This window comes from Ochotona curzoniae, unplaced genomic scaffold (genome assembly GCF_017591425.1).
Source record: "Ochotona curzoniae isolate NIBS_2020 unplaced genomic scaffold, NIBS_Ocur_1.0 patch336, whole genome shotgun sequence".
Taxonomy (NCBI): domain Eukaryota; kingdom Metazoa; phylum Chordata; class Mammalia; order Lagomorpha; family Ochotonidae; genus Ochotona; species Ochotona curzoniae.
This window is the reverse complement of record NW_024466902.1, coordinates 28,866-49,867: the sequence shown is the minus strand read 5'-3', so window position 1 is coordinate 49,867 and position 21,002 is coordinate 28,866. Positions and strand designations below refer to the sequence as shown.

The window sequence follows — 21,002 nt, the reverse complement described above, 5'->3', positions numbered from 1 at the left end:
GACTTTCCACGTAGTCCCAAGCAAGGCCACAGTGGTCCCGGGCGGCACTCGCTGTCCAGGACAACCTCTGCCCCTCACTTTCACTGAAAACTCTGGACTGAATTGAGTGTGGTTAGCAATTTCCAGAAAAAACTCTGTTGGATCTTTCTCGAAAACAGAGAAAGAAAGAAAGAAAGAAAGAAAGAAAAATGTTCAAACCCCAATATTTTCTAAGACATTAAGTTAAAAAAAAAAAGGTCCTAAGCTAGAATTTTTGGCAACAATTGAAGAACTAATTCATACCAGGCTGGAGACTGACACCCTTTTCTTAGAGCTAATTCTCAAAAAGCAATCTGTGATTCAGGCAACATTTGGCACTCCATTTAGGGACAATTCAACTGAGTGGAATGCCAGAGGGGCTCAGTGATTTCCTTAGTGCCCAAAGCTAGCCAGGGGATCCTTGCTTCAAATCTACATGGGTGAGTTTACAGAGGCAAAGCCCTGACAACCCTGTGGCTCCTGTGATCCACAGCATGGTGAGGACTGACAACCATCCAGCCTGTATCATTAAGGTGAACCTGACTATGGATGTGGGAGCAGGGGTGGCGGGAAGCATCCATCACTGTGACTAGAAGCACAAACTTCAGACTCGATATTTTCAAAGTCATTCTAGAAAGATGCTAAGTGAACAGCCACAACCACTTCAGCAGGAAGTCAACGCTGGATCATTTACAGGACGGCTGGATGCAGGTGATTTCATATCCTGACAGACTGGGCTGTGGTCCACATAGTACTGCTGATGCAGCTGTCCCCCCCGCCTGGGCTTCAGCGAGACTTGGTGATTTATAGTCTCAAGTTAAAATTAGCAAAGAGTTTTAAAGGCAGGCCGAAAGCCACATGCATCTTTCTGTCACTAACTCAGAACAGCGCCTTTCATTTTTGTCCCATTTTGCTTGCGTGGCTGGAATGCAGGTATAGTGAAAAGGAAGAAGAAAAAAAATCATAGTCCAAGATGGAAATTATAAAACTACCTGAGATCTTTCAAAGTCACACAAAATCACAGCAACAAATGCTTTTATTGTCACTTCCAGGAGGAATGAGTGAAGGAGGCCAGACTAAAGCACTGACATTTTTAAATGTGACTTTTTTTCTCCTTGCTTCCCCATCACAGTCACATCTTATTTACTGGTGTGCATACACATGCAGAAGAAATGAAAACAGACCATGTTTGCTATGGGGCCCCAAGCAAAACTGCCCTTGACTTGGCACCTTGTAGCTCCTAGAAGCAAATTCATAATGGAAGTTATCCAATGAGTGCTATTTGTTCTAAAGCATCCTCCCCAACCCCGAAAAAACGAACCCTCTTTGAAACATCAGGGTCCCATGTATTCTTCAAAAATGCCCCCTACTGCCCCCAGAAGCCAATGCACTCCCAGCACTGTGAGCCAGAACAAAAGGTAGCTAACAAAAACAAGTGGCCAGAGCAATATAAGCAATCCTGCAAAGCACTTCTCCTTGTTTAGGGATCATTGTTGCAAAAGACTTACTGCTTTATCCTCAGCATCAAGGTTTTTGTCCACTGCACTTCCCAGGGAGCTACACAAGCACAATGCAGGCTCACAGCTTGCTATCCGGGGACACATTTTCCTTAGCACACGTGGTTCAGTAGATGACACCACAGATCACTTTCACAAAATCTTTGTTTATCCTTACCCTCACCACATCTTTTGCTAAAACATTATTGAAAGGAACAAAACTGGTGTTGCATTTAACTTCTTTTTTCCCCCTACTGTCTTTCTTTGAGAGGGCTTAGATGCAAAGAGCACGAAGGAGAAGCCGCAGGAGTCCTCCTACCAGAACACAAAGACTAAGCAAAGCTTTTGAAAATCATCGGGAATGGACAAACTTGGCAAACAGACGTATGAGTTTCAGCCGTAAGAAACCCATCTACAAAGATGACAGGTGGCAGAGATGGAAAACAAGGTTCTGAAAAAACACTGCTGCTTTTCCCCACCTAGGGTTATAAAAATCATTAGCATGTGAAAAAAAAGAGGTTCTGCTCAGAAATTTTTACTCCCAAATTCCTATGTGTGTTTCATTAAGGCTCCTAACTATTAAATGCTGGCTATTCCCTGCAGCAACACGAAACACCACTCAATAGTGTACAGCCTGTTAAAAGAACAGTGCATTCTTTGAAGCTGTTCTTGAAGAAACCTCAGCTGACTAATTAGAGGGAGTTCTACCAAAAAGGAAGAAGAGGAGGAGCAGGAGGCGAAAGAACAAGGCCAGGGAAAAGCCCTCTTACTGAAGATCAAGAAACCAGCTCAAGTTTAAAATTCAGGGCCATGCATACTGCATCTCAGACAGAAACACACATTCTGACCTGCCCTGAATCACACAGTATCGCTGGCTAGCAGTGACAGACCATCCCCAAGGGAAATCAGCTATCAGATCATGGCAGACCATCCCCAAGGGAAATCAGCTGTAAAACCAACAGCACTGGGAATCTCCCCAGGAACTACTACACTTACCTAACTACGTTTGGCTTGGTTGTGCTATCGTAAAACTTGTTTTCAGGGAACGCAGCTCAAAGGTTGAGCTTTTTGGGGTGGGCGTTTGGCCCGGGGCAGTGAAGATGCCTGGGCTCAATATCTTCTTTCTGATTGCAGCTTCTTGCTCTATGCAGACCCTGGGAAGCAGCAGGTGGTGGCTCACCTAGCTGGGTCCCTGTCGTCTATCTGAATTGACTTCAAGGCTCCCAGCTTTGGGTCCCTGAATGATGCCATTGGAGAGTGAATTAACATCTGGGAGTGCACTCTCTCTCAAATAATTAAATGACATTTTTTTTTTAAGAGCATGAACTTCCTTCGTTAGTGAGTCACAGTTTGTAGAAATCTAACATCTATGTTAGTCCATTTGTCCTTGCTCTCAGGAGCAAGGCTTCTCCCCTCCCCCACCTTTTAAAGGGCAGGATTGGGGAGGCACTGTTTACAGGTTCACAGTGCATGCAAGATCAGGTGACCCTGTCAGTTCAGCATCTCACCGCGGCATCACAGCAACAGGAGCATGAGTGGAAGGCACAGACACATTTCATACCAGAAGGGGACAGTGACTTGGGCATGCTCAGGACCCCACGAGCTGCCTGCATCCCTCCCGAGGGCCTTTCACTAGGAGTCACCGCTTACAGGTTCACCCCACCTCTCACATCACTGCATCAAGAACAAAACTTCTAACACACGTTTTTGAAGCCTAAAGGTGTTGAGCCTTGTTAGCCCCCTTCATTCATAAACATAATAGAATTATAGCATTCATAATGCCCATTCAACTTTATGTTTTCATCAGAGCTACCTATGTTTTGTGCATTGTAAACATGTAGAGGCTCAATATCGAGAGAAATATGTTACAAGAGAGAAATAGTATACACAAGCCATGTCTGATCAGTTGTTTTTTTGCTTTTGTTTTTATTTTTGCTTTTGGTATTTTAAGGCTGACATAAATTTTTACTATATCTGGACATTTCAAGTCAACTGACAAAAGAAAGTGGTATTCTGCAGTCTATGCCAACAGCGGGTTTCTTAGTCTTCTTAGCCCAGTCTGGGATAAGACCTCAGCATTACTCAACAGCCAGTTAGTATTACCTTAAATCCATTTAAATCTCTGTCCGTCCCAAAACTCTACATTTATAAATAATTTTGACTCCATAAATAACGTTGTGTAACTACTAAAACTGGACATTCAACTATCCAATATCAGTGTTGCATCTCTTGGCTTGCATTTAAAGGCCTCCAGTTTGAGAGTCTGTTCACTGTTTGATGATGCAATCACATGAAAAAGAAATCTCACCTTGTAATGCCCAAATTCATTCAAAACACTTCCCAGCTTTCTGGCATTGGCATGTGACTTCTGAACAGCAACAGCTGGGTGGGGGTCCCTCCAGGTGATGGACAAGCGGTGATACCACAGGCGTTGGCTCTCCAGGATGTGAGCTGACTTCACACTAGGATCAAAACGATGCACTTCACATCCATTCTTGGCCATGCTCACCTCAAAGCCGGTACTATCACTTCCCAGCCTGCAGAAAAGAGGAGGGAAGTCAACCACAAAATCACAGAACAAAGCCAAGTATTGGGTGGGAGAAATCACAGTCCCACGGCCATTTTTTTAGTCATAACCAGTCTTCTATTTTTAAAAAAGATTTATTTATTTTACTTGAAAATCAGAGAGGGGGCAGGGAAACAGAGAGATGAAGAAATTTTCCATCCACTGGTTTACTTCCCCAAATGGCTGCAATGGCCAGAAATAGACTGGTCTGAGGCAAAGCCAGAAGCTTCTTTTGAGTGTCCCAGGTGAGTGCGGGAACCCAAGGACTTAGCTATGCTCCACTGCTTTCCCAGGCCAAAGGAGGGAGCTGGATCAGAACTGGAGCAGCCGGGATACGAACCAGCACCCATATGGGATGCTGGCACTGCAGGCAGAGGATTTGCCATGCCAGCTAATGAACAGGTTCAATAAACTTCCTTCAGAAAAAGCATTACAGCTCAAAGTTGCTGGATAGAAAATATCTGTCAAACACAGTTCAGAGAGCATGTGCTCCAACATGTAGAAACACTTAAAAGCATGATTTTTAAAAATGTAAATCAGTATAGTGAAACAAACATGGAAAGCATCCTGTAGTCTTTTGAGATTTTCTCAGAAGTTGCCAAAAATGTAAGCCCCTAGATTAGTCTCTTGGAGAGAAGTACATTCTACTAATGAGGTAATTTGTCTCCATTGCAAGAGCAACAGGGCTGTGTGCACAATTGGACTTGAAGACAACAGCTATTTTCTAAGGAGCAGAGTGCAGTTTGGAAAATCACAGCCACAGAGAATGGGTAAGTGTCTGTGATGCTACTGGATCAAGCATGGTTCCTCACTGAGATTCACTCTGACAACGAGAAGAAAGTATGAATCCATCCTCGTTAAGCACCAGTAGGTAGCACATCTTGTGCAAAATTCATATACTTGCAACTGTTGAAGTGACTCCGAAACATTTTTTATGTAATGGTGTAAGCAATCATCACTTTGATTAAAGCACCAATTTGAATGAAAAGCATGAAATTAACTGAAAGAGTAGTTTTTTTAAAATGATGATTATGGCTTCTCTGCCCAAAATACTGTAATTATGTCTGATTTAGCAGACCAAAATCCTACAGAGTATCAACACATGAGCCAAACTAGAACCTGGCGCAACAACATTTGTTCTCTTGGACACTACCAGTTCAAAACTGTTGCATCATTTGGAAAGACACATGTTTCGGGTGGAGCCATCACTGACCAGACTGCAGTGAACTGAAACAAGCTCCACCAATGAGACATTCCACTGAAGCATCCTCCGTAGCTGCATCTGAAGCATCCTCTCCCTTCATCCTGCCTCACTGTCCTCCTTCCCACAGGATCCCATGGTGTGCCAGTCCCCTACCTCGCCCAGCACTCAGTCACGCTTGCAATACTTTTGCCTCATAAGGTCCAGCAACCCTCTCACAACCATTTCCACTTCTCTGCTTGGGAGATTCTGCCCCTATTTCCCACCTCCTGCTGAATCCCCGCAGTTCAGACCATTGTCACGGCTTCCTCCCTTGAGTCTCCCCCAAGACTTTCCAATCCAGATAGTTTCAAAGCAGGTGCTCTCCACACTCTACCTGGGGGTGCAGGGGCAGCTGGGACAGCAGCTTGGAGGGACTGATTATCTACCATCCCAGTGGTGCAGGAACTTGTCAATGACACCACAGTGAAGCTCAGTGAAGGAAACACATTGCTTGGGTCTTTCCTTTTTCTGAATCCCTGGTGCTCAGGAAATGAAGGACACCAGACAGATCTACACGTCCACCCTGAGGGAAAGGGAACTTTTAGGTACCGTCGGGCAATATATACACCATCCAGACCCAGCATGTGGTGGGACACATTTCTCACACTTACTCGTGGATTGAAGCAAATATTTATGGAGAATTTTACATGTAGAAGGTGTTCTGATGGACAACACAGAGAGAAATCCAGCATAGCCTTGGGATCTGAAGAAGCTTGCTAAGTAGTAAAAAAAATGTCAAAGACTTTTAGAATGTTTAAAAATAAAATGCTTCTGTATTTGAAAGGCTGTAAGAGTGAAGAGAAAGACAGATAGGTAGAAATGTTGCTTCTACTGGTTCATCCCCGAAATGTTTACAACAATGAGGCCTGAGCCAGGCCAAAGCTGGGAGCCTGCAACTCCGTCTGGGCCTCTCTGATCTGGGGGGCAGGCACCCAAGTCTCTGAGCCATTGGCTGCTGCCTCCAGCAAGCTAGAATCAGAAACAGAGCCTGAACCTGAACCAGGGCTCTCCAGTGTCATATGGCCTTCCCAGCAGCGTTTCTTAACCACTTTGCCCCAGGGCTCTATGACAAAATAACTGTTATTTGTAGCAAAACAGGCCTACTCCATAAAGAAGCCATGATCTGCATTTTACTTCACAGAAATATTTTACCTCGGATTCCAAGAAGCAAGAAGTACAGATTGCCAGGTCACTGGGCCAAGACGGAAGATGTCAAACTCCTTTTGGCCCATCCTGTTTGCATCCAGTCATCAGGAAAGGCAAAAGGGAAAGCCATGGTCACATCCTTTCCCTGGGGGGCACGGCTTAGCAGTCACACACATCTCTTCCGCTACTCACATCTCATCGCTCACAGCCAGTCAAAGGGCCACCCAAAGCTACAAGGAGGTTAGCGAACATCGCCCTCAGCAAGGTAGCACTGACCTCAGGAGTTTTGTTACCAAGAAAGAAGGGGAGAATGAATGCTGGGAGGAAACAAGCAACTCTCGCTACAGCTCATTCATGACAGAGCTAAGCAGTGTATGCATATTGATATATGGACAAACTTCACTATGCAATGTCTCTCCACTCCCCACTCTGCTCAGCCACTGAGAGAGGGCAGGGAGAGAAAATGATGTAATCCTCCCCAAGGGAATTATACAAATACCATTCCACATGTTAATGCAGGGGTGTAACCTCACAACGAACTTAACACAGAAAAAGCAGCAACAATCTGAGAGCTGCTTCTCTCAGAAGGAGAGGGTAGTAACAAAGTGCCAGGGTAGCCATGTTGGCCATCCTTTTCTCAAATCTCAGAGAAAACCAACCAACAACCCTATGTGTTGTGTGGGGTGTGCCCCAAACAACCCCAGAGGCTGTCATTTATACCACCTTGGCTGTATGATTACCTCCTGGTGAGGGCAGGGAAGTTCTCTTAAGAGTAAGGTGCCTTTCCCCAAGGGCACAAAGGCATTCTTTGAATTACCTACAGAACCCCTGGCAATGACATGTCCCCTTAGAGATGGGACAGCTGGCTTCAAGTCCATGGTCATTCTTTCAAAAACAGTCCTCTGGGCCCAGTGGCATGACCTAGTGGCTAAGGTCCTCGCCTTGAGCATACCCAGATCCCATATGGGCACCAGTTCTAATCCTGGCAGCTCCACTTCCCATCCAGCTCCCTGCTTGTGGCCTGGGAAAGCAATCAAAGGATGGCCCAAGGCTTTGGGACCCTGCACCCGTGTGGGAGACACGGAAGAAGTTCCTGGCTCCTGGCTTCAGATTGGCATAGCATTGGCCATTGCGCTCACTTGGGGAGTGAATCATCGGACAGGAGATCTTCCTCTCTGTCTCTCCTCCTCTCTGTATATCTGACTTTCCAATAAATAAATAAATATTTTTAAAAAAAAAAAACAAAAACAGCCCTCTGTGACTAGGATGCATGGCCTTTATGTTCTCCAAGAATCGAGAACTCATAGGATAACCACAAAAAAATGCTCAAGATTCTTGGCTAATAGGGAAATATAGATGAAAGACCACAGGGTAGACCATGTCTACCATCAAAAAGACCCGGAATGGAGAGTATCGGAAAGGATGTGGAGATATTGCAGTTTTTTCAGATTACTGGAACTTGGAATGGTCTTAACTGCAAACACCTAATGATGGCATCCATTAGCACTGAAAGCCGGCCACCAAGTAAAAGCCCATCAATTGCTGAGCGGATAAACACTCAATGGCGTAGCCACACCAGGGACTGCTGACGCTTGTAAACCGTGGGTGGAGGGAAAGAAGGGAAACACAAGAGTCACCGAAGGTCACAGGTGGTACACTTCTGTTACGTGAACAGGGAACCCCAAAGGGACAGAAAGCAGCATGAGAGGGTGCTTCCCTGGGTAGGATGAGGTTGGAGGGCACTGAGAGTGATTGCTATACGCATGGGGCCTTTCATTGGAGGGTGACAGGACGAAATGTTCTAACCTTGCTGGTAGAGATTAAAAGCCTTGAGCTGTGTGTTTTACATCTGTGAATTAAATGTGCAGGAAAGCTATTTTAAGTGCTGCAAAAACAGGAGCCTACACAGTGGTGCCACAGGCTAATTCTTTGCCCTGTGGTGTCAACATCCCATATAGATGCTGGTTCCTATCCTGGCTGCTCCACTTCTGATCCAGCTCCATGCATATAGACTGGGAAAGCAACAGAGGGTGCCTCAAGCCCTTGGGCCCCTGCACCCACATAGGAGACATGGAAGAAGCTCCTGTTTTCCAGCTTCAGACTGGCTCAGCTCTGGCTGTTGTGGCCACTTGGGGTATGGACCTTAGGATGAAAAATCTTTCTGTCTCTCCTTTCTCTCAAAAATCTGTCTTTAAAATAAATAAATCTTTTTTAATGTAAATGCTACAGAAAAAACAATAACAAATTCAAAGCAGATCTAAGGGATGATGTTTCACCCTCACTGTTGCAGACAAGGGCTGGAAGCAAAAGAGTTTTAAAACTCTTCCCCTTCATCCTGCCAGGAGCCAGAGATGCCAGCCAAGTAATTACCCAGATCTGTAAACTGCCAACCGCACTGCAGGGGAGGAATCCGTTTTTCAAAATAGAAGTGACACTCAATAATGGGTGGGAAATATCTTATCATCATTCATTTTCGTTAAATAACATTACAAGGAACAGCAAGATTTCATCTAACACCTGTGTTCTCAACAGGGACGGTGGCACTCAGAAGGGGGCAGATGGGTTTGTGAGGGCAGAAAAACCTTCCCTTCTTTGCATATAAAGCACAGAGAGGCACATATCACGTAAGCAGCTCTGCAACTACGACATCAAAATGCCACAGAGGGTGATGGGCAAAGGATATGTCCAAAGGGGAATTCTGGGAGCCACAATTTCCTGATTCTTCACCAACGCCCTCCTTCAACCACTGTACAATGCTATCCAGAGCTTCTGTGTTCTCCAGATACCCATGGCCACTGGAAGTCCCAAAGGTTGTGTATAAAATGCAGGCTCTTGTCACCTAACCATGTGTCTCCTGTGAGTTCTTCTGTTCCCTCATACGGAGAATGTGTATCTTGAAATCAACTGATACAACTGATCCCAGAGCTGAATGACAGGTGAGAAGCACAAGGGGACTTCAACAAATTCATGGGAAAATAGGTTCATGGTGGTGCAGAAAAGATTAGGAATTCATTCAGAGTTTATGTGTGATGCGCATTTTCTCTGCACGTTTTGAGGGCCCCTGACATTGGCTGAGTATTTTACTCCTATTCCTTCCCATGCCTGCTCCTGCCCCCCAAATACATGAAAAGTAAACTTGGTGATCCTCACCCTCCCCACCGCCGCCCCCCACAGCCCTTCCACCAAATACTCACAAAAACTCATGTGGAGGTCCTGCCTCAGGTCATGAGATAGACAAGGTTATCACCTGAATCCAGACTCTCCTTATTTCTTTTCTCTTTCCCCTTCTCCGATCTAGATGCTGCCTACCTTAATTTGTCTGTTCTATCCCTTTCAAAATGGAAAAGGATCTGATAGGAATCTTCAGCTGTATGCCACCTTGGATTACACACTGCCAGAGAGCCATCTCTTCCATTAACTGTGCAATAAAAAGCTCTGAAAAGAAATTTATCAGCTTCAGCACTGATGAAGAATAGCAGGTGCACCTAATACCTGCTTCAGGCAGTGGGTGGAAAAAGGAATCAAGGCCAACCCAAAGGTAGGGCCATGAGCCTTTGTCTTCTAACTCCTGTGTCCCTAAGTCCTCCCCTCTCTCTTTCCAGGAAACTCAACCTGGTTGTAGTTGCAATCTGATTTTGGCTGGGAATACCTGGGCTCAGCAGTAATGACCATGCTGTTACTGCCACTGGCCTGGAGCATGCAGCATACACCATCTGTGGGCAGGGCCACCTGACTTGGCACCTGCCCTCCCTGCCTATGTGCAGCAGTCCCAACACTACCAGGTGCCGGAACCACCCCCCCCTCCCCCGTCTTGTTCAACATCTCAGGACCAGCCATTCTTAGCTGGATCTTTCTTCCCTCAGCCTCAGTGGGGATGCTGCCGGCAATGTGCAAGCCCTCTGGGGGTGCTTATCTGGACTCCAGGCCTAAGGCTTCTAGCACAATCAACATGGTCACCCACGGTTCCAAGTCTCCTTTTGGGAGCCATCGGAAATATTTCCTGTAGTTTCCACTTTCCAAGTAAGCAGAACTTTTTGGCAATAATGAGACTTGTAATCTGTTCATTTCTTTTCCCAATGGGATTTGACTGTTCTCATCTATTTCCCCAATGTTGACTTTGAATGGCAAAATGTAAATGAAAATAACAAACTACCTTTTCATTTGTGACCATCTGAAATCTTATTAGAACACCATCATATTCAATGTCTCTAAGGAAAACAAAAAGGAATTTTTTTTAAAGATTTATTTTATTTGTTGGAAAGTCAGATATACAGAGAGGAGGAGAGACAGAGAGGAAGATCTTCCGTCCGATGATTCACTCCCCAAGTGAGAGCAACGGCAATATGCCAATCTGAAGCCAGGAGCCAGGAACTTCTTCCGTGTCTCCCACGTGGGTGCAGGATCCCCAGGCCTTGGGCTGTCCTTGACTGCTTTCCCAGGCCACAAGCAGGGAGCTGGATGGGAAGTGGAGCTGCTGGGATTAGAACCGGCGCCTATATGGGATCCTGGAATGTTCAAGGCAAGGACTTTAGCCGCTAGGCCACGCCACCAGGCCTACCAAAAAGGAAGTTTAAAAATTTCCCTGATGGCAGGCATTCAGTTTAGCATTAAAGATGCCAGTTTGGAAACTTATGTCCCAAATCATAGGGTCCCAGTTCGATTTCCAGTTCTGGTCCCCTGATTCCAGCTTCCTACTAATGCATGCCCTGGGAGGCAGCAGGTGACGGCTCAAGTAACCAGGTCCCTTGCCAGCCACCTGGGAGACATGAAAGTTCCCAGCTGCTGGTTTCAGCCTGGCCCAGCAGCAGCCGTCGCAAAGCACCTGAGAAGTGAACCAGTGGGTGGGAGCTCTCCTCCCCAAACTCCTTCTATGTCTCTCTGCCTCTTGAATAAATATTTTGAAGAAAATTTTAAAGGGTATTTTCCCCAAAAAGCATTCCCAGCTTTATTTGTATTCAGTTATACGCTCTAAGTAAAAATGATTGCAGAGCATGAAACAGTAAGTAAACTGCAAAAGCCACAGGAAGTAAGAATAGAGGAGCAAAGTGAGCCCTCCGATCTGCACGTGGTACTAGACCACCAGTCTCAGGAGTTACTTGCAGATGTTGTGATTAGGACATAAAGTAGACCCTGCTGTCAGAGCTCCCAGCCCTCCATCAGACTGACCGAGTTCCTACAGCCAGGTCTCTATTCTGACTGTCTGGCTAAGCCTTCCACCCAACCCTCCCTTCCCACATCAATCAGCAACCTTGCCTCCTGCTAGGCTTCCCATAGCAAACACGTGCCAGCTATGTGCCGAGTCCCACCAGGTCAGTACGAGAGCATGTCAGAAGGTTCATGACATTCAATGAGAGCACACACTAATTCCAGTGCAGGGAAATTTGACAATTCATGCTTAGTGTTGGCATACTATGTACCTTCCAGGAATTTTTCCAAATGTCCCCACATATCTTCACTTAACCCATAGAAGAATATTTCTGCTAGGTTTAAATTCTTACTTGAATCTTTTGTTTTCTTTAAGTCCCCAGTAGCTGGCAATGTTTGTTGTTCTTTGACAGCAACAGCTTCCCTCCTTGCATTTACACCCTTGGGTTCGGGGTCTCCGCATCACCCAGTTGTCTCCCCTAACCCTGACCACCTGGCATTCTAGCAGGTGGTTGCCACACCTGGAGCTCCAGGTGGACTACAGAAAGAATGAAATCCACAAGTGAGGGTCTGGCCTATGACAGTTTTTTTAAGAGTCCTCAGTATTGCACATAAAGGACTTCAGTGGTGTAGCTGGGAGACCCATCAGGCACCTACAAAGAGCCTATGGAACAGTGTTTTCTAAAAAAAACAAATTCCCGCCTGCCTTTTGTGGAGACAGATGCCATTTGTAAATTCAGGGTTGTTTACAAAGCACTGGAATATTTTGTGAAAGCATCTTGGTACTTTGTATTCATCCTTTAACAAAAAGCACGCCAAATCTATTTGCACATGTAGGTCCTTTTCAACCTGAATGGCTGAATGCCAATTTTTCCTCAAGTAGTTTTCACAAAGTCACATGGTTTGCATAAGAGTTCCCTCCCATGAGGCTGGTACCATGGCATGGTAGGCTAAGCCTCTGCTTGCAGCAAGCACTCCAGTTCATGTCCCAGCTGCTATACTCCTGATCCAGCTCCTTGCTTAGGTCTTGAGAAAACAGCAGAGGGTAGCCCAAGTCCTTGGGACCCTGCACCCATGTGGGAAACTGGGAAGATGCTCCTGGCCCTTGACTTCAGATCAGCTCAGCTCTGGCTGTTATAGCTATTTTGGGGAGTGAAGCAGTAGATGGAAGATATTTCTCTCTGTAAATCTGCCGTTCAAATAAAAACAAATAAATCTTTAAAAATAAAATAAAACTAATAAATTTTAAAAAAATGTTCTCTTCCCTTTTTCCTATTCATTCACTTACCATTGACACAAAACATAGAAATGGCAGCAGTGGCCATCACATGTCTTGACTCCCTCATCTTGTGGATCCAATTGCTAACTTGCACTCTTTGTTCCTTTTTCCTCAGTTGAATTCATGAATACGATCCTGTCTCTTGTAAAATGAGGGCACTCCTGCTTTAGCCAGAGATCACAGGATTCACCAAGAGGACTGTCTTCGTGTTGCCAGCTTACTACCAACAAAACAAAAACAAAAAGTGGCTGAGGCCACTGTATCAGCCTGTGCCTGCAGCTCCCAAACAGACCAGTCTGGGATGATGGCAGAAGGCGGAACACAGCAGCTTCTCTGCACTGCAGCCACTCATCCCTGTGCTACTGGAAAATCCCAAGGCTGCCCGCATGAGTGTATGTCTTCTGCTGCTGTTAAAACAAAACAACACATGCAAACAAACAAAAAACTTACCCTAAGGAGTAGAGGCGGCACTGCTTGTTATGGATTTGGCGAGCTAAGCCAAACCTATCATCAAGACACACTGACCAGGGCTGCTGGGTAGGGCTGAAGTCAGCCTCCAGGCTGTCGGTACTCATGTGATTGCACGCAATCTGCAAGGATTGGAAATCAATGTGGATAATTTAAAATGTTGAGTGATGAATGGCAGGTAGGGACTTGTAGCTTCCCCAATCTCTGGAAATCATCATGGGAGAGTTATATCCTGCTAACTACTCCCGTTTCCCTAGAGAGCCCCCAGACTGCTGTAAAACGCATGGAGAAATATCAACTACATGGAAGATGATTAAGTAACCTTAGAGCAGCCACACGGAGGTTGAAAGGAACATTAACTGCTGCTAATGCCAGCAAGGTGGACAGCAGAGGAAAGCCAGGCACAGGGATGGGAGGGAAGAGGGATCAGTGAGATCTTGCAAGGCTATGTGATGTTCTTGGAGGATGAGACTGTCTGAAAGGCTCTGATCAAGGGCAGTGGTCCTTCTGCAAGACATGTAGTACAGGGCCTCAGATGGCAGAAGGACATTCACAAGGTGATCCCTTATTTCTGGCTGACAAGGTGGAGACACCAAGGTCCCGGCAGGCAGTGTTCGCCAGAAGTCATTGCTCATGGCTAAAGAGAAATGAGCTGCCCCCTGCTGACAGGGCAGTATCCCTGGGCCAGGCGGACTGCTTGGATGAGCTTCTTCCAAGGGTAGGAGTTCCAGGGAGGGAGGCTCTTGCTGAGCAAACCAAAGCCCTTCTCTTGATGAGATGAGAAAACCAAAGGGAATGTGCCTCTAAGTCGAGCAGCAGCAAGGCCCCAATTTCAACTGCACACGAAACAAATGTGCTTCGTTAAGCGATGCTGACTTGTGTTTGGGACTGGTCCAGTCTGCATGGCTGAGTCTGCTGGAGCGGAAGAAAACAGCAAGTGCTATAGCCAAGACGTTATCGTCTGAGCAAAGCAGTATTTCCCCTTATCCTCCAAACTCTGCCCGTCATCGTGTGGCCTCTTGAACACTGCAGCTATTGCTATCGCATTGTGGACCATTCCAGATGCACAGGGCGTGCTGAGGTCCCTGGCTTTCATCTCTGGGAAACATAAGAGCAGGGAAATTCCTTCCCAAGATATTCTGACTTCACGTAAACCTTTTCTTTAACTGATTTCTCATGTTTTTAAGCTAAGAACAACACTTCCCACAGCTCCTGCATGACTCTTGCTATAACCTGCTCTTTAGGGACCAAAGGGGCTTCTGCTAGGGCTGGACAGTTCAGGGCAAAGCTCAAGAAGTGGGCCATGGTCCTCCTTCACCCCAGTCTCATTCTCTTTCTCCAAATGCTGTTCAAAGGAAAAACATCAGAGCATAGGAATCAGGCTTTTGCTCAAGGCATTGCCCTAGAAAACATCCATTTAGCAAGGAGCATCCATGTACTCATTTGTTTAATTCGTCTCCTCCCATTTTCCTGCAGGTACAGGGCAATCAAGTCTTGCCTGCCCACCCACGCAAGGGAAGTCAAGTTGTTCAATTTACTAAACAGAGTTCAGTATGCTTTTCATCTACCAGTGGACAGATGACAACCTCAGGCTTTGACTCCTAGGTTAGCCCTGTGTTCCATGCCTTGCTTGCAGCAGGAAGGCAGGCCATCTGCTCCAGGGCCTGGGGTTTTGGTGTATGCTGATCTGCTGTGTGCACTTCTCCCTCCGAACCCACAGCAGGACAGGTTAGGATGCCATGTCCCCAGGGCCTTGGCCATGAGTCCATTTAGACACCATCCACAGTCTGACTCCAGCTCCTCTCACCTGCTTCCAAATCATCTGGGAAAGATGTAAACTGCAGATTCCCAGGTCCCCCAGCAGAACTGCAAAATCTGATTCTGTGAGGCTGAGCCCTGGGCATGGGCATGTGCCAAGAGATTGGCAAGCAGGTAGTCTTGGGAGTTTACTGGAGGTCTTCTGTGACATATCCCAGCCTGGTCTCATCTGTGCCTTAGCAACCAGGAGAAGGCTGTGCTAGGACCAGTTTCCCACCAGAAATTGCAGCTTTGTTAATCCACCCCCTCAGCCAAGGCCAGAGGTTCCATAATGTCAAGTAGTCAGAGGCCCCTAAATGTCAGGTGGGTATTAAGGGCCAAGAGTCAAGGCTGTGAGGTCCAGCTACTCCTGCTCTGCCAAGACCAGAGATCCCAGGCTTCATTCTATTAAAGAGGACACTTTGGGGTGGGCGTCTGGTGTGGTGGTTAAGATGCCTCAGGATGACTACAAGTTGAGTGCCTGGGTTCCAGTTCCGGCCCACTCCCGATCCTAGCTCCCTGCTCATGAGCAACCCAAGTGGCAGCACGTGATGGCTCAAGTACTTGGGTTCCCGCCACCCACATGGGAGACTCAGAATGAGTTCCTGGCTTTAGTTTTGGCCTGGCTCAGTGTCAGCTGCTGTGAGTATTGAACCAGTGAATGATAGATCTATCTCTCTCAAAATAAATAAATGTTTAATGATGACACTGGTTCTTTAAACATTTCTTCTTATTCTACAGATTTCATTTTACACAAATACATACCTATTGAGGCGACATTCTTTTCCGTTCAATCTCTCCAATAACATCCCTCCTTCCTCTCTTAGCTCAAAGAAACGCACATATACACACACCAGAATTTTTCCACTTTAACCATTTAGTACCCACCACATCAACAGACATAAGCTTTTGAAAACAGCTAGGAGTGGCTCCATAAAATTCAGCTGCAAAAAAATTAATTAAATATTGATTTTCTAACTTTCTAGTTAAGATTTATTACTAATGCTTCCATAAACTCCCATGCAAGCAAAATGAAGGAGGACAGTAACTTCTAGCTAAGATCCAACTCAACTATGCTTCCTGCCTGTATAATGCCTCTCATAATTTTAGCCATCTCCAGCAAAGTGGCCTGGAGGAAGGAAAGTAGACTTCAGGGAAGAAAGCATGCTCTGAAATATTTTTTTAGTTGTTTAAAAGGATCCAGTTTATTATCAATGTATTTTGCATCCTATTACACTTAAATAGTATTTCTGTCATCTCATAAATAGAATCTGGCAAAGGGACCAGACCCCTTAAAAATCTCAGACTTCAGCAAGGATCCCTACAATTGAGATCAACATAATCGCATACTTTAGCCAGCACTAAAGGCAGGATTATATTTATGTTGTTTTCATCCTAGAATGTGTGTGTGCATGTGTGTAAGTTTATGTGTGTAGCAGTAGGTATAACAGAAACTATAACTGTAAAGTTATAATGCAAGTCTCCAGAGCCTAGGTTCTTAGGTTGTTCTTTTAAATTGATAGATGAGCAGATAATTAGATAGGTAGGTAGATATAGATAGGTGATTGATGGAAAGATAGGGTCGATAGGAAAGCTGGGTTTATTTTAACGCATATTTTAGGTTTTAAAAGAGCCAGTGTTGCTAAGAAGCATTTGTACTGCAAGGCATGCTTCCGGAAGGCATATGGTTTGGGGGTTGCCATAAAAAGCTGAATCTGGAGCCTTTCCTTAGAACAGAGCCCTGTGTTTGTGGCTTAACCATTTGGTGTCGGCCACAGAGGAGGCAGCAGCAACCGCACAACACTGCCACCATGCAATCCTGGTCTTCTGTGTTAGAAAACCAATGGCACTCAGTCCTCCCACCCTGAACTTCCTTCCCACACACACTCTGCCCTTGTCCTTTGGGGTTTCTGTAAAGACCCCAACCGTACCCTGTGCGACTCCAGGAGTGTCATGCCCAAGGCTGTTCGATGCCGTACCACCCCAGGCCCTGTGCCTCCATATCCAATACCCCCTCAGTGGACAGAGGCCTGTCTGTCCACAGGCCTTTCTTCTCTCCTAAAACATGTAACTCTTTGACCCTCACTGTCTGTTGGGGGATACAGATGCACCTGTGTGCTTCAGGTCTGATGCTGCAGTGCCCAGCTCAGTGCCAGCCACAAAGCCAGTCCCTAGCGAGTATCTGCAGAATCGAAGCATAAATACATCAACAGTAATCGTACCAAATGCGGGGCCTTGTGGAACACAGTGTTGAGGAGAATAATGTTTTGTTAAAACAGCATAAGAGGCAGGGGTGGAATTTGCTTTTGTACCTTCAGAGGGTTTTTTTTTCTTACCCATCATGACTCATTCTTGCTAACTGTGAAAATTTTAGGTAGCAGTGGATCTAAGATTTTTACCAGGTTTTTTTTCAGAGTATTATTGCAGGCTTTCCCTGTCAAGATGAGTTCTAAATGAAGTACAAGGCACAAAAGCAGTCCCAAGGCTCTGCATTCCATAGAGGCAGGGAGGAAGTAACGGTTAGGCAAAGATTCTGCTTAAGACCCACTCAGCATCATTATTGACGGCTCCTACCAGCTGGCCTCCTCGTAGCCCAGAAGCAGAACAAAGAACAGTGCTTTCCCTGGTTAAAAAGGCCCCATGATTAAAAACCCATCATAAGACCCTCTTTGTGGAAGACAAAAATCCCAGTGGGGACACTGTTCTGGTGTGCTGCATTAAGTCATTATTTGGGACGTCCACATCCCTCACCAAAGAGCCCTGCCTCCATTTCCCGTGCAGCTTTCTGCTAATGCACCTTGCAGGAGGCAGCTTTGGGGTTCCTAACTCCCACGTGCAAGTTTCTACCTCTTGATTTCAGCCTGGTCCAGCTCCACTATTGCTGGAATTTGGGAGACTGAACCAACGGATGGAACTTTCTCTTTCTCTTCTTCTCTCTCCTCCCCAGCCCTCTCTCTGTCACTCCACCTTCCATTAGTCTTTTCAAGAAAATCCTTTTAGGGCCTGGCACAATGGATCAATGACTAAATTCTCACCTTGCAAGCATCAGGATCCCATATGGGTACCAGTTCCTATCCCGGCAGCTGCCCTGTTTCCCATTCAGCTCCCTGCTTATGGCCTGGGAGAGAAGTTGCAGACCTGGAAGAGGCTCCTGGTTCCTGGCTTTGGATCAGCTCAGCTCCAGCCACTGCAGCCACTTGGGGAATGAACCAGTGGATTGAGATCTTTCTCTCTTTCCCCTCTGTAAATCTGATCTGCCTTTTGAATAAAAATAAATAAACATTTTTAAAAAGTCCTTTCAGTGGCCCTACCAACCAAGTGTCTATTAAGGCCTTCATCAAAGTGAACAATGAATAATACTTCCGTTGATCTGTCCTCACAACTGGCACGCTAGCTTCTGGGAGGAAGAGCCTCACGACCTGGCACAGTTCCTGGCACCTTATGGTTGTCTGTCTGCCGGCTTGTCTGTCCATTCCTCTGTTTCACAAATAGACAAAAAGATCTTTTTAAAAGTATATAGTTAAAAACAACTCTCTATTCTCTGCACAGTACAAGATCAGAGAACTAAGAGCGACCTTGGAAACTAATCCAAATGCTTCCTTTTCAGGAGAACAGCGAGAGTAGGGGAAGCAGGGTAAATCACCCGGGCCGTGGTATCTTGTCACATCACATCAGAGGATGCCGTGCAGTGGCTAAAGAATTCTCTCTCAGTCGGCAGCTCAAGGGGAAAGATCTCAGAGGAATCTGAAACCATCAGTTCATGCCTTAAGAAATTTCTAAACCAGTATACTTTCTATCATGACTAGAACACTGGCCTGAAAAACATATAAAATGGAATCTGAAGGCTTGCATTCAGTACACTGATTTGGGAGGTAGGGAGTACAAGTCATATTCCCCAACTTCAATTCATAAACTTGATGCCACTTGGTTTCCTTGGGGGGGTCTCTAGGGGCCTTTTATTTTTAAATTATTTACTTATTTATTTACTTGAAAGGTTGAGAGAGAAACAGAGAGAGAGATTAGGGGCCTTTTATTTTTAAATTATTTACTTATTTATTTACTTGAAAGGTACAGAGAGAAACAGAGAGAGAGAGACCTTCTGTCCCTCTGGTTGATATTCCAAATGCCTGCAATGGCTGGGACTGGGCCAGCCTGAAACAAGGAGCCAGGAATTCCATCTGGATCTCCCATGTGAATGACAGGGACCCAAGCATCTAAGCCATCATCTACTGCTTTCTAGGCATGCTAGCAGGAAGTTGGATTGGTAGCAGAATATCCAGGTCTCAAAAACGAAGCACTCCAAGATGGGAGATATGCATACCCTAAATGTCTGCTTCTTAACCCATTGTGCCATAATGTTGCCGACCCCTCTGACACCTTAAAGGGCTTTTTAAAGCCAAAGTCAACAGGTCCAGCTATGTTTCCTTCTTGCCAAACCAAACTAAGATGAACATTTCAGCATTTTAATTAAGTCTGTATAAGTCCACCAAATTAATTTGCAGCTACAAAATAAGATGAAATTATGTAAAGCACAGAGACCAATTCATTATTCCAACCCCATAATTAATAACACCAGCTTTCACTTCCACTTGTGGGTGACAAAAAGGAAAATCCTAGGACTGTCTGATTGCATATGAAAAGGAAGACTTCCTTTTACCCTCAAATTAGCCACCTAAAGATCTAGGAACATTTTCTCTCCCCAGAGGGCAAAGTTGGCTTTGTTGCCAGTGAGATTTGTGAGAAGGAAGGATGCCCAAAGCCAGGGGCCAAAGCGAGATCCAACGAAGTCAGACTTGTCTCTCCTCTCTCTCAGCTCCACTGGGGTTGGAGTGGGGGCAATTTCACAAACGTGGCCTCTGCTCAGCTCCAAGGCAGGTGTTAATCTACTAGCACTTCGCAGTTCATAGACTAAATGTCCTCGCCTGTCTCTCCTTCCCCCGGGATTAGACAGCCCAAGGATGAACTCTTCTGACTTAGTGGATGTCTCTGCCTAATACAGCCAGTAGCTTGGCAGGAGCTGCCAGGATGGGTTAAGTCACTCATATTAACTGGCACTCAGGAAGGCTGCAAAGTGCTTGAAGGAAACAATACGCCTTCGGAAGCAGTCACTTCTTCCGCTTGCACAGGCTCCTGTGCTCTATCACATGACACATCCCCGAGCTGCCTGGCATCTGGAGCCAAACCTTGAAAAGGCAAAAATCCTCCAGGTCCACGTGGAAGCCCAGGCCTCTGTGTGGTGCCTGTGCTTGGTAACACCCTCACTTGCCTGCTCACAGGGAGGGAACTGATGCCTCCCACAACAGTTTGCTAAAGTGGATCCTCAGAAGGCTTTGAGATGAATCCTTAAAACACCTCCCTCTCCTGCGAGGCAGAACAAAAGGGGAGCATCTTAGTGCCCTATGTCCCTGCGCTGTCCCTCCAGGAGTTGCTGAGATCTGCCCCACGTCTCTTTCAATCAACCCTACTTTCACAAGATCAACCAGTAGGAGCCAGAAATTCCAACCGGATCTCACATGACCCCCAGAGCCAACCTGTGTTGTGCTGATGTAGTTCAGGAACCTCGTGGCTTCTTCATCTAGGGAGTGGGCAGGGCCGGCCCAAGGCTGCAGCTCAATGTGCCATCGGGGACCCTGTGGGAGATGAGAGAATACAGGCAGTGGTAAGGAAAGGGGGGCTTGGGAGGGTAGGAACTGGGGTTGAAAAGAGCAAGGCTACCGTGGCCAGCAGCAGACCAAGCAGCAATCAACTCAAATGCACCTGCTGGCATCTGGGTCATGTCAATCACAGGGAGATCCAGGAAGCCTGAGAAAGCCCAGCTCTCCAGGAAGCAGAGGATGGCCATGG

General features: G+C 46.0%; 1 protein-coding gene across 1 annotated transcript in view; it reads right to left on the bottom strand.

The window, feature by feature from the left end:
• The window catches only part of LOC121167126 (methyltransferase-like protein 24), a gene marked incomplete at its 5' end in the record, with an annotated part of 66,363 nt that extends 45,575 nt beyond the window's left edge, over positions 1-20,788 (bottom strand). The window contains 3 exons of the mRNA XM_040996511.1: positions 3,823-4,051; positions 13,344-13,483; positions 20,690-20,788. Coding sequence (XP_040852445.1) covers positions 3,823-4,051; positions 13,344-13,483; positions 20,690-20,788 — 468 coding nt within the window. The remainder of the gene's footprint in view (positions 1-3,822; positions 4,052-13,343; positions 13,484-20,689) is intronic.
• Between the last annotated feature and the right edge of the window lie 214 nt (positions 20,789-21,002).